This window comes from Marmota monax, unplaced genomic scaffold, assembly GCF_021218885.2.
Source record: "Marmota monax isolate L192 unplaced genomic scaffold, Marmota_monax_Labrador192_F-V1.1 WCK01_AAM20220418_F8-fsc00014, whole genome shotgun sequence".
Lineage (NCBI taxonomy): Eukaryota > Metazoa > Chordata > Mammalia > Rodentia > Sciuridae > Marmota > Marmota monax.
In genome coordinates, this window is record NW_026695222.1 from 17724845 (window position 1) to 17736917 (window position 12073).

At 48.1% G+C, this 12073-nt stretch overlaps 1 protein-coding gene across 3 annotated transcripts in view; it reads left to right on the forward strand.

Moving 5' to 3' along the window:
• Manbal (mannosidase beta like) overlaps positions 1-11702 on the forward strand; it is a 28533-nt gene extending 16831 nt beyond the window's left edge. For all 3 annotated transcript variants that reach the window (XM_046433955.2, XM_046433957.2, XM_058575517.1), the window contains exon 3: positions 10779-11702. In XM_046433955.2, the coding sequence (XP_046289911.1) occupies positions 10779-10886 (108 nt within the window). In that variant the 3' untranslated portion in view covers positions 10887-11702. The remainder of the gene's footprint in view (positions 1-10778) is intronic.
• The last annotated feature ends 371 nt before the right edge of the window (positions 11703-12073 follow it).

Below are 12073 nucleotides of genomic sequence, written 5' to 3' on the forward strand. Positions count from 1 at the left end.
AATCCAGCCAACTTGCAGAAAAGGGGACCCTTTCCTATTCTCTTTGAGGCAGAGAGTTGAAAAAGGCTCAAAAATATGCCCCCATCTCCCCACCCCCACCCTTGAGAGGTTAATCGGGGACAAGGCCTCATCTTTTAGAATATAAATATAGGACAGCACATCTTGGTTTTGTTTATCTTGTAGTTTAGGGGAGTGATGCTCACACAAAGGAACTGCCTTTGTAACTAAAGCTTAGTGTTTTAACTTTTTTTTTTCTTGAGCTTTTCAATGGATTAGTAGCAAAAAAAAAAAAAGTATAATTAATCCAACTTTTTATTGCACTAAGGCAACAAAAATGGCCCTGATTACACAGGGATTCTCCTGCCACTTTTCTTCTGTGTCCCGTAAGGAAGGCTTCTCTTGCTTCCCAAACTCCTAAGTGCATGGAAAGAAGAAGCACAGAATTTTGCGTATAAACAGGATTAGGAGAGGTCAGGTGCTGGCACTGTGCTGCTTGGAGGTTGTGTCTACAGCTAACTGGAATTTGGTGTGGAGGAGAAAAGAGGAGGCTTTAACTTGGGGCCAGGAGATTTTCAGGAGAGAGGGAACCCCTGGAATTGAAGGCCGCTCTGAGGGATTCCTGGTAGTCCCAGGGCAGTAGGGAGGTACCTGGAAGTGGAGAATGGCAGGAGGCGGGAGAGGGGGCAGAAGTGTGGGGGGAGAACCCAGAGAACAATCTTATTCCCCCCCCCTTTTTTTAATGAGGTAACTTTTTTTTTCCATAGCTTTATCTTACTCATTTATTTTTATGTGGTGTTGAGAATCGAACCCAGGACCTCACACGGCTAGGCAAGCGCTCTACCACTGTACCACTGAGCCACAGCCCCAGCTCTCTCTATCCCTTTTGCTTAGGGCAAAATCATCCCTCTTGCTAGGCCTATAGAAAGAAGGTTTATTAGTAGCTTTTTGGGTCAGAAGATAATATTTTTGGCTCCAGATGATGGGAAAGCCTTTGAAAAGCAAAAGAATGTCTTTCCTGTTGTTCCAGTAAGCCGATTTTTTTTTTTTTTTTTTGCAACTAGTTTATGACTTCAGTATTTCAGTACTTAGCAGATTATTTGAAAGCTCTTTTGGGGGTAATCAGGGAAGGAAGAAAGAAATACACACAAATGTTTCCCACCCCACCCCCTTCTTTTCATAGTATGAGAAAGGAACCAATCCTCAGTCTTTACGATTCTAAGCCAAATTAGGTTTCCTTATTGACACCTCATTAAACTAAGACCTGAGAAAACAAACATTTGTTTGAGCCTGATTGAGACCTGGGCCACACTTAATCCGAACTTTTCTTCTTTGAAGGCCAGATTCTGAAATACAAGATCCTTATGTTCTTTCTGGTTAGTTATTGGTTGTATCTTGACTGGTGGTGAAAAGGGTTCTGAGGCTGCTTCAAGGCTCTGGAGGAAAGAAATTGTTCAGTGATATTTGCCATGAACAGGAGCCAGGGAGTGATCCTTCAGATTGCCCATCTTTGCGCTGGACCATGGTTCTGCACCTGGCTGCACATGAGAACCATCTGGGGAATTTTCAAAGGCCTGGATTGCACCCATAGAGATTCCGATCTAGATGTTCTTCAGAGTCTCAGATTAGTGTTTTCTTATGACGCCTAAGTGATTCTAATAAGCAGCCACTGGTTTAGTCCTTAAATGATTTCCCTAAAGCACAAACCAATTTTAGGAGAGTACAAGATGGCCAGTTCTAGGTGTGTTAAGTTTGAAATAATGGCAAGCTACTCCCAGATGGGAGTAGCTAGTGGGAAGGGAGAGCTAGTGGGAAGTTGGGCTTTGAGACCCGGGGACTATTTCATTCACATGGCATTCTTACTTGAAACCTAAGAGTGACTTGTATCTCCTGGATACTCAGTATACTGAGGCAAGAGGATCACAAGTTCGAGGCCAGCCTGGGCAACTTGGGGAGACCTTGTCTCAAAATATAAAAAGAGGCTGTGACTGTAGCTCAGTGGTAGAGTCCCCTGGGTTCAATCCCCTGTTCCCCTGCAACCCCCCAGAAAGATTAAGGAAACTCCTGAACTTAGGTCACGCCCAACCAACTTGAGGTAGTTTCCATGCGCTATAGACGTACTAAGAAGAGAAGGTGCTGTCCCAGAACCCAAGAGCAGGGATGCAGCAGGGCACCTGGGAGGGGGTGGGGACCTGGGACTCCATCGCTGCTGTCTGCAAGCCCTCTGCCTGCTCTCCCCAACCCTTTCCTCTTTAACTTCTCTCACGGGGCCTGCTTCTTCTGCTCGCTGTCCTGTGGTGAGATGAAACAACCATGACAGCTTCCAGGGTTTACATCTTTCAGCTGCAGCATCTCATAGAGAGGCTACCTTCCTGCCTGGTCCCAGTTCCCAAATTCTCAGGGAACAAATTGTGTGGCTGACCCAGCTTGGGGCAGCTGTGGCCCTATGGAGAGTAGAAAAGGCCCATTCCCACAGGAGCTGGGACCCTGAGCAGACAAATCTGAGGTCTCCATCCCTCTCGCATCTCAGGAGACAGGGCAGTGGTTGGGAACAGGAGATTGTGGCCTCTCCCCAACCCACTGGGTGACCTAAGGAGAGCATACCAAATGCCCAGAGACAATGGAGGAAGGCTGGTCCAGATGGACAACCCTGCCATGTTCAGGCTGCTCTCCTTAGAGTGGGGTTTGAATAGAACAAAGTTCTTTTTTTTTAGAGAGAGAGAGAGAGAATTTTTTTTTTTTTAATATTTATTTTTTAGTTCTCGGCGGACACAACATCTTTGTTTGTATGTGGTGCTGAGGATTGAACCCTGGCCGCACGCATGCCAGGCTAACGCGCTACCACTTGAGCCATATCCCCAGCCCTAGAACAAAGTTCTTAATGGGGAGTTCTGGATGTTCTCCTGAAGCGGGTTGTGTCCCTCGATAAGCTCTAGGAGCCTGGGAGTTTCCTGAAATAGTGGGCAAAAAGGTGAGCTTTAAAAATCTCAGACATCTGGGGTTGGTGTTGTGGCTCAGCAGTATCGTGCTTGCCTAGCATGCGTGAGGCGTTGGGTTCAATTCTCAGCATCACATACAAATAAGTGAAAATGAAAGTCCATCAACAATTTAAAAAAATATTTTTTTAAAAAAAAGCTCAGGCATGTTTTCTGAGGAGACTGTCTACAGCTTTTCTCTCAGTGCCATGCAATAGTTTAAGGAGCTGGGAGCCCAATTCTAGGTGTTTGAGGAGTGGATAATAAGGAAGTAAAAGGAAGGAAGTAAAGGTGGGTAGTCTGTCTGCCTCCCTTCCCAGAGTCCTGCCCACTCACTTCCCAGGTTGGCTCAGTTTCTACACAGAATGTTGATCCAGTCACCCCTAAGCAAGCTATTGCCTTTTAGTTCAGCAGTTCACGTACCAGATATTAATAATTAATTATTAATGCATCTAGTAATTAATCATAAACTCCTCGTAGTTTAAATGTTGACTGATACAATCTCTTCACATGGTTGTGTCACATCCCAGCCAGCTGCCAGCTCCTGGAAAGCGGATCCCTTCACCGTGCTCTGCCTTCATGGTTGATTCCCTTTGCCGTTGGAAGGGCAGAGACTCAGCTCCAGCAGCTTCCCTAAACAGAGATGAGATTGGCTCTCGGAAAGGGGATGTCAAGGCACAGTGGACTTGGGCTCAGGGAGGCTTCAGGGTTTTGTCTCCGCCTCCTGGCTTTACTGGGAGTGTGGCTTCCTCTTAGGTCCTTGCAGTGTATTAGGAAAGATAGTTGCAGCAGCCCATCAGCATCCTTGTCACTCAGGATTTACAGGTGAGAGAAGCCATTTCTCTCTTATGCTGTCTTTCTAAACCTCATGGATGGGCTCTGCTTCGCCACATGCTCTTACCTTGCCCCATAGGTAGGAAGGAATGGCTTCCATCTTTAGCCAGGCCACATTTAGCTGCTCACTCCAATGTCCACAGTGATTGAGAGTCTCCAGAACCCCATGGGATGGGGAAAGGTCAAGGCCTCCATAGAAAGGGGATGCTGGACAGACAAGCACAAGAGATGCCCAGCGACATGATCTGGTAGAGAAGAACTCAGAATGGATGTGAGAGTGGTGACTTCCAATATGATGTCCTCACAGAGACTTTACTATCCAAAAGCCCTTCAGCATTTGGAACCCTAAAAATATGGACCCTTCCTTGGGTGCAGTGGGATGGAGCCTAGAATGCCAGAACCCTGTTGGAAAATTTTGCATGAGAGTCTTGATTTTAAACTCAGCCTCTGGTTGGCAGTGATGGGTGTCATAAATAAATAATGAACTTGGGTGAGCAGGTCCCCGTTCTCAACACCCTAGGATATAGGCTTATAGAACCAGCTTTGAGGTTCTGCTTTTTTTTTAAAGCTTTAGAGGAGTTCACAGGTGACGTGAGAGGCGAGGTGTTTTTTACTTAATGACCTGTTCCTGCGGGACTGCTGTGTGGTGGGCAGGGTGAGGCAGCCATGGTCTGGAGATGTGTACCAACTCGTTGGAGAGGTGGCTGGACACACGGGAAGCCACAGGCCAGCTAGTGGGAAGGGCTGTGGAGTCTTGCTGAACTGTGTCTGGAATGAGCTCTCGGGGCTGTTCTTTCTAATCACAGTTCCACTCGCCTGCCAAGTGCATCCTGGACTCTGTGTCTTCGTTTGTGCATTTGAGCCCACGTGGGTGCCTTCCCCCATTCTGTTTCAGTTGGGCCTGTCTTCTTCCCAAGGCCAGTGCTAGCTCTATCTTTGCAAGGCCTTCTCAGCCCTTCTCCTGCCCAGGACCTCAGGCAAGAGAGGCACATTGGGCTGGGCAGGAGCTTCAGTGATGGTCAGACAGCTCTGAGTGAGTGCTGGCTCCTTCTTAGTCTAGCTGAGCCTCAGATCCTGAACCATGAAGAGAGGACCAGAGATCTTGGAGGAAAAGTGAGATAAGGTCATGATGGTGCCAAGTATAGGCTGGTGGTTTTCTTTCCCCTGACAATTTTCAAGAAAAGAATGGTTTCAGTCTGTGTAGAATGACGTTTTGTCCTGATTCGCAGGACTAAATCCATGTTGGACTGTAGTGTGGAAATCATAAGATTCCATGCACCATCCCTGCTGGAAGGGATTTGATGCATTGTGGCACAGATTCGATTATTTGAACCTGATGAATAGGAGCAATTTTCTGGCCTGGTAAGCGGCTGTAGTGCTACTTATTTATCGCTGGGGCACGAGTCCACAGAAGATGCCTCTGCAGACCCAGGAGCCACCTGGCAGCAGGGATTTTCTCTTCCCCTCCATAGTGTGATTGCTAAGGAAACTTCACTCTGGCTTTGGGGGAGCTACGGGGCTTCCCACCTTTAAAGGTGAAGGCCATGGGGTGCACGGTCTGCTGTCTGCCTGGCTTGTGCCAGCAGCATTTTCTGGGAGAAATTAAAAGCCAGCCATTCATTCAGTTATTCCTGCCAGCTGAGAAGTGGCGCTATAGGCTCGGTGTGGCTGGGATCCAAGGACCCAAGTCATGTGTGTAATAGCCATCTTTGCTTCCCCACAGCGTGCAGGGGATGGTGGCTGTGCCACATTGGGCCATTTACCCAGTTTCAGTGGGCCTCAGTTTCTTGCATGTAAATGTGACTCAGTGGCTGGTCATCAGGTTGATCGAGAGGCTCAGTGAACTGACACCTATGAGGCACTTGCTGGCGCACTTCCACCCAGTGTGTGTACCACCACCCGTGGGGCCTGGCACAGTACCTGCATATGCTAGATGCAAATAGACGGTGATGAATGCTGAGCACCTATGCAGTGGATGAGGGCAAAAGTGTCTGGGAGCTACTGGTTGGCCAGGCACCCAGAGTGACCAAATGTGTGGCCCAACAGGGCGTGCCTAGAGTCAAGGCTGAGGCTGAAGCAGAATGACCTTGAAGGCCAGGCTGAGACTTTTTTTTTTTTTAATATATCTCATATAAAGAGGGAGCAAGCAATGTTTTAAAAGCAGAAAACAGACATGATCTGGATTGTTGTAATTGTTTTAGGAAAACAGACTCTGAAAGTAATGTGGAGGCTGATGAGCATGGAGAGATTTGAGAGAAGGGAGGAAGAACTGTGGGTGGCTGATAGAATGAGAGGTGGGCAGGAGACCATGAGATCTTAACTGGGGCAGTAGAGTCCATCTGGGGGAACCAGTATACGCTAGAGCCCCTTGAAAAGTGGAATGAAGGGGTTGGATTGTGGCTCAGCGGTAGAGCGCTTGCCTAGCACGTGTGAGGCCCTGGGTTCAATCCTCAGCACCACATAAAAATAAAATAAAGATATTGTGTCCAACTACAACTAAAAAATAAATATTAAAAAAGAGTAATGTTAAAAAAAAGTGGAATGAATAGGATTGGGGGCAGATTGGGTAGGGGGGCACAGGGGAGCATGAGAACCTATAAATATTTGGATAATGGTGTGGTTTCTTGCTTGGGTGACTGGGTGAGCTATGAGGAGAGAACCTGAGAGGAGAGGAGAGGAGGAGGGCTGGAAGGAGGAGGAGACAGATCATGCATTCAGATGACTCGGGGACTGTCATGTGTACGCACGCCCACAGAGACCTGCTTTCAGCTGTGAAAAATAAAGCATGACTCTGAGCCTGATCCCACTCTCCTGACTCCTGTAGGAACTCTTGTCACAAACAAGGGAACTCTGAGTGACCCTTCAACAGATAGAATCTAGACCAGGCCATTCTTGTCATTCCAGAGTCACCTTGTGGTTCCAGGGCGGCCAAATAGAGAAAATAGATTTCATAGTTAGCCAGATCCCAGGTTTCCGTAGCCCCAAGTTCCCAGGAAACCCTGAGATTCCCCAGGCTTACTGTATGAGCATAAGAAATTAAGTTCAAGTCCTGGCCCTGCTCACACATGTCACATGACCTCTCCGTGTCTGTTACTTTATTTATAAAATAGATTCATTTTAGGACTTTATGAAGCTAAAATGTGTCCAGACCATATAACATGGCCTAGCATAATGTGAATGATAACTACTAGCCAATGCTGTGGTGGTTGTGTTGTTTTTATTGGTGGGCAATGCCTTGCCTTGCTGTAAGGTATGTAGATTGGATTTTAAGACTGCATTGTGTCCTCTGTGCTTATAGAAAAAGTGAGGTCTGGTCTTAAATGTTGTAGTTTCAGAGTGATATACAAGATTGACGTTCCCATGGTCCTGGGAAACCTTGTCTGTTTTATTTCATTCACTCATTCAGCAACAGCTAAAGCTGTCCCGAAGAGCTCAGGGGCTAATAGAGAACGGCATGAAAACATGTAACTGTGGTAAAATGATAGTGGCATTATAAGGTTCCTAAGTACCTGAGTGCCTATAACCCCAGCTACTTGGAGGCTGAGGTTCGAGACCAGCCTCAGCAACTTAGACCCTGTCTCATAAAGTATAAAAGTTTGGGGTATAGTTCAGTGATAGAGTGTCCCTGGGTTCAACCCCCCAGTACCAAAAAAAGAAAAAAAGGTTCCTAGGTACCTGGGGTAGGGGTGGAGGAGGGGATGCTTCAGCTGGAGGAGATTTTTCCTTGGGCAGGGCCAAACCGGTGGGGTTTACTGAGTGACCAAGGAAGAAAGAGTGCTTCTTTTGATCAAGATCATCAGGGAAAGCCCTGGGACCTGACCAGAATGGGGAGTGGAGAAGGGCCCAGATGAGGCTGGAAAGGTGACCTTAGATGCCGTCTCAGGTGTGGGACATGAGGTTGTGGATGATAGAGAGTTGCTAGGAGATGCAAGATGGCGGGAGCTTTAGGAGATCTGTGCTTTAGGAGAGTTCCCTTGGCGGGTCAAGGAATGGGATAGACACAACAGGCAGATTGATTAGCAATGGGCAGAACTGGGTAGGGATTTGGATGCCAAAGACAATGGTAGAGTCAAGAGAAAGAGGTTAAATCAATAGGCCTTGGTGACCCATTGGACAGTCAGGAACAGGTCAAGGGTGGGGTCCCTGGGACTTCGGTTGCCCTATCTACTGGAAGAGGGTGGACTGCTGGAGAAGAGGGTGCTAAGGTTAGCACAGTTGAGTTGGAGAAACATGGAAGATCCCCGTCCCTGTTGTTTGACAGACAGCTGGGTCAGGGGAAAGGTCTGGGAGGTGCCAGTAGAGGTGAGGTACCAAAGGAGAGGGTCTATGGCATGAGGAAGCACTGGGGGAGGCAACTGAATGTCAGTCTTTGGATTCAGAACTGAACCCCACTGGATGAAACCCAAGGAGCCACCCAGCTTTGAGCTCAGATTTTGGGGCTCCATCCTGGAGGTCTGGGCCTCAGCAAGTTGCCTGTGTGTAGAGCACTCATCCATCCGGGGTGCTCAGGGACTGACTGCTGTCCGCTGGCTGCAGAGGGACTGCCCTGGGCATGGTTCCAGCTCCCAGGGCCCCCAGGTGCATTGTGCTCTCTTGGGTTGCCTTAAACACGAGCCTTGGGCTGAGGTTATGGCTCAGTGGTAGAGTGCTCGCCTAGCATGCATAAGGCACTGGGTTTGATCCTCAGCACCACATAAAAACAAAACAATGTGTCCACTAAAACTAAAGATACATAAATAAACAAATATTAAAAAAAAATAAAATAACAAAAAAGACCCATGAGCCTTCCCCCTGGGCGCAGGGGCGCTCAGAGCAGCAATTGTCAGACTGGCTTCCCTGAGGTTTAGTTTGTTTTTTCTATTGGGCTAATCTTTTTTATTTTTTTTTTTGGTCAAGTTACATAAACAGTATCAACATGGGGTACCTTTGACATCAGACATCATTTTGAGTTTTGGTGGGAGGAGGCCTAGCAGGCCATGGGAGGGGCAGCCCTCCTGCTACCTTGGGAAGATGAGGTCTTGGGTGCCTAGACCTGGAGGGTTCTCATATCTGGTGTCTTGTCTGGCTGGCTGGAGAGGACCATGGCTGATAAGGGAGTAGATAGGCGTCTGGGCTGGACCTTTGTCAGGGACCACCTCCAGCTGTGGCCCCTCCTTTTGGACAGGGCTGGGCCCCAGGGGACCTGAGTGAGTAGGGAAAGTCAGAGAGCAAAGCAAGCTGAATGCTGGGGGTTGGCAAATGAAACACAGAGGGAGATTTTTGTCTTTGAGAAGAAGCACGCTACTTCCTAGTAGTCTTGGTCTGCTTTTCATTTTTCTATTTTAAATAAGGATCATAGGAGTTGGTCTGGGCGCGTGCACCAATAATCGCGGTAACTTAGGAGGTGGTTGAGGCAGGCGACTTTCAAGTTCAGGGCTGGCCTGGGCAATTTAGCAAGACTATGCCTCAAAAAAAAAGTGGATAAAGATTAGGAGTACTACAAAACACTAAAACATTTCCTTCTCATGGGCTGGAGGCAACAGGGTGGTGGGGTGGTGGGGTGTGTACACCTGAGTTAAGGGGCAGCCTCTCATGAGCCATTGCCACCACAGGGGACTTCAGGGCCAGGATGACCACTATGTCAAGGGTTTTGTTTTGTTAATTTTTCTTTTAGTTTTTGATGGACCTTTATTTTACTCATATTATGTATATGTGGTACTGAGAACTGAACCCAGTGCCTCACACATGTAAGGCAATGTGCTCCACCACTGAGCCACAACCCCAGCCCTATGTCAAGTTTTTAAGAGAATCTGGGAGTTGGGCCCAATGTTGCACTGTAATCCCAGAAACTCGGGAGACTGAGGCAGGAGGATGACAAATTCAAGGCTAGCCTGGACAATTTAAGCAAGACTCTGTCTGAAAAATTAAAAAATAAAAAGAGCTGGTAGAGCTTAATTAAAAAAATTAAAAAGCTCAGTGATAGAGCACCCATGTTCAACCCCCATATCCCCCCCCAAAAAAAACCACACACACACCAAAAAAAAAAAAAGAGAGAGAGAGAGAGAAACTGGGAGTCCTGACTTAATGAGAAGTCTCTCAATTGGCTTGAATTTTTTTAAAATAAACACTGTAGGCCAAGTGAAGTTTCCCTGTGGGCCGGACAAAGCCTGTGAGCTATAGTTAGTGTTCCCAAGTTAGTCTAGCTTTCTAATGTCCTTTCTGGCCACACCACACTGTGCGTTATCACCCAGCAGAGGAGAGGAACATTAGATAGAAACAAGCTAAATCGGTTCCAGATTTTCTCTGTCATAAGCCTGAGTGGCCTAGGGCAGACCTGGCTCTTCCTGGTGCCCACCTTTATCAGCACAGTGAAGGCCAAGTTGGCCTCTGTGGTTTTGAACCCTTTTTTATTTTTCTTTTCAACAGCAGAAGCTTTGTTTTAACTAAATCTTATCACAATGTATGAAATAGATAAAACAGAGCTGTCCCAGTGGCAGGGAGGCTGCAGTCAGGCCTGAGGCTGCCTCTGGCCTCCCCCACAGCGGCACCACAAAACAGTGTGGTGACTGCCCACCAGCTGGCTGCTCTCTCCCCACAGCCCTGACATTCTGTGGTTTGCATGGGAGGAAAAGAACAGCAGCCAGAAGGCGAGCTAGCCACGGTCTGCTGCGCAGCAGCCCCTCACTCACAGGTTGACCTGCCAGCCGTGGGTGCAGCCATCACTTCTTGGGTGCTTTCTGTGCAGGTTTGCCTGCTCATGGCAGTCAACCAGGGAGTGCTTCATGATTTTCCTGTCACAGGGTAAACCCTGACCAGGAAAAGGAGGTGAACTCTGCCCACAACGTCACTTGACTGGGAGGTGAAGGCGCCAGATGCTACCTGTGGGACCCGAAGGATGGTTTCCATCCCTGGTGTCCCTGGCATGCTTCACTTTGCAAAATCCCTTTGGTCAGACTTGATTCCTCTAATCAGGACTCCTTTATCACCATGCAGGAGGCAGAACCATCTGAGCCCCGAGGTGCAGAGGTGACAAAAAAGCCCAAGGCTGCTGTTCCTTCTGCCAACAAGAGGCCAAAGAAGGAGACCAAGAAGAAGCGGTAGAAGTGGAGGAGCCATGAGGGCCTTGGGGAGCCCACCCGGGAGTCAATATCTGTTTCCTTTCTGCATCCCAGGATCAGGTCTGAGGTGGCTGTCATGCCCTCTGACCACAGAGAGCTGGACAGTCATGGCATCCCAAAGCTCCAGCTGGACAGACCACTACTTCCTCTTCCTGCTGCCTCAGTGGTGGTTTAGAGTCAGGGTACTGAAAGGCCTGCGAGCACGCCCTGCGCTGAGAGGGTTTCTCAGGAGCCAGGTGAGCCCACAGTTACGTCTTCATACGTGATCATCAGATCCAGACAGTTTCCCCCGCTGTGGATTCACATTAGGTTTGGAGTCGTCGTCTCAAGCAGACAGGCACACCCTCTGCCATTGCTGTGAACTGCAGGTCTCCACGGCTCACTCAGCATCTTTGTTTCTCCTGTGTGAATGGAGCCAGGCCTCACCTGTGAGCTTAGGTCAGGACATCGTGGCCATGCAATGATAGTCTCTCATTGGCTGCAACAACCAGGTCCTAAAGATGCCTGGTGCAAGAGTCCCAGAAGGCCTGAGCCAGAGGAACACCTGAGTTCTCCTCTAGCATGTGGAAGGGAATTGACTAAATGAGTTTATATTTCTTGAGCATAAACATTCTGAGTTCCTGAAATAGTAGGCTTGTCAATGTCAGACCAACCTGTTTTCAACCCTTCCTGACACATTCAAGGTGTGCCTTTGACTTCTACCTGTACCTCCCCCTCCCTGTCAGTTCTTTCATCCCCTGACCATTAAGGAAACGTTATTTGAGGAAGTAAAGGTCAATAAATGGTTCCATATGCTGAACCTGCCTGTGTGTTGTCTGTTGTTGAGGGAAAGGGAACACATGGGTCCCTGTTTTGGGAGTGAGAGAATGAGTGGATCCCCGGAGGAATGGGACAGTGTGGGGTGAAGATGGCTGGACAGTGGGTAGCTCTGATCAGTGTGGTTCTGCAGGCCTAGCCATTCTGGAGCAAGTTTTCAGGAAGGGTCCCGCCAACAGCTTCGTGTGGCCCTTAGTCATTGGAAACACTTGTGAATGTCTCTGGGTGTGAGTTTCCACTCACTCCCTACATGCCTTTGCCTGAGGAAGACACTGCTTGTCCTCTAAGCCTTAAGCAAGATCAAGTGCAGTATACTCAATGGCTTTGGGCGGGTCTAATCTCTGGTAAATAAAA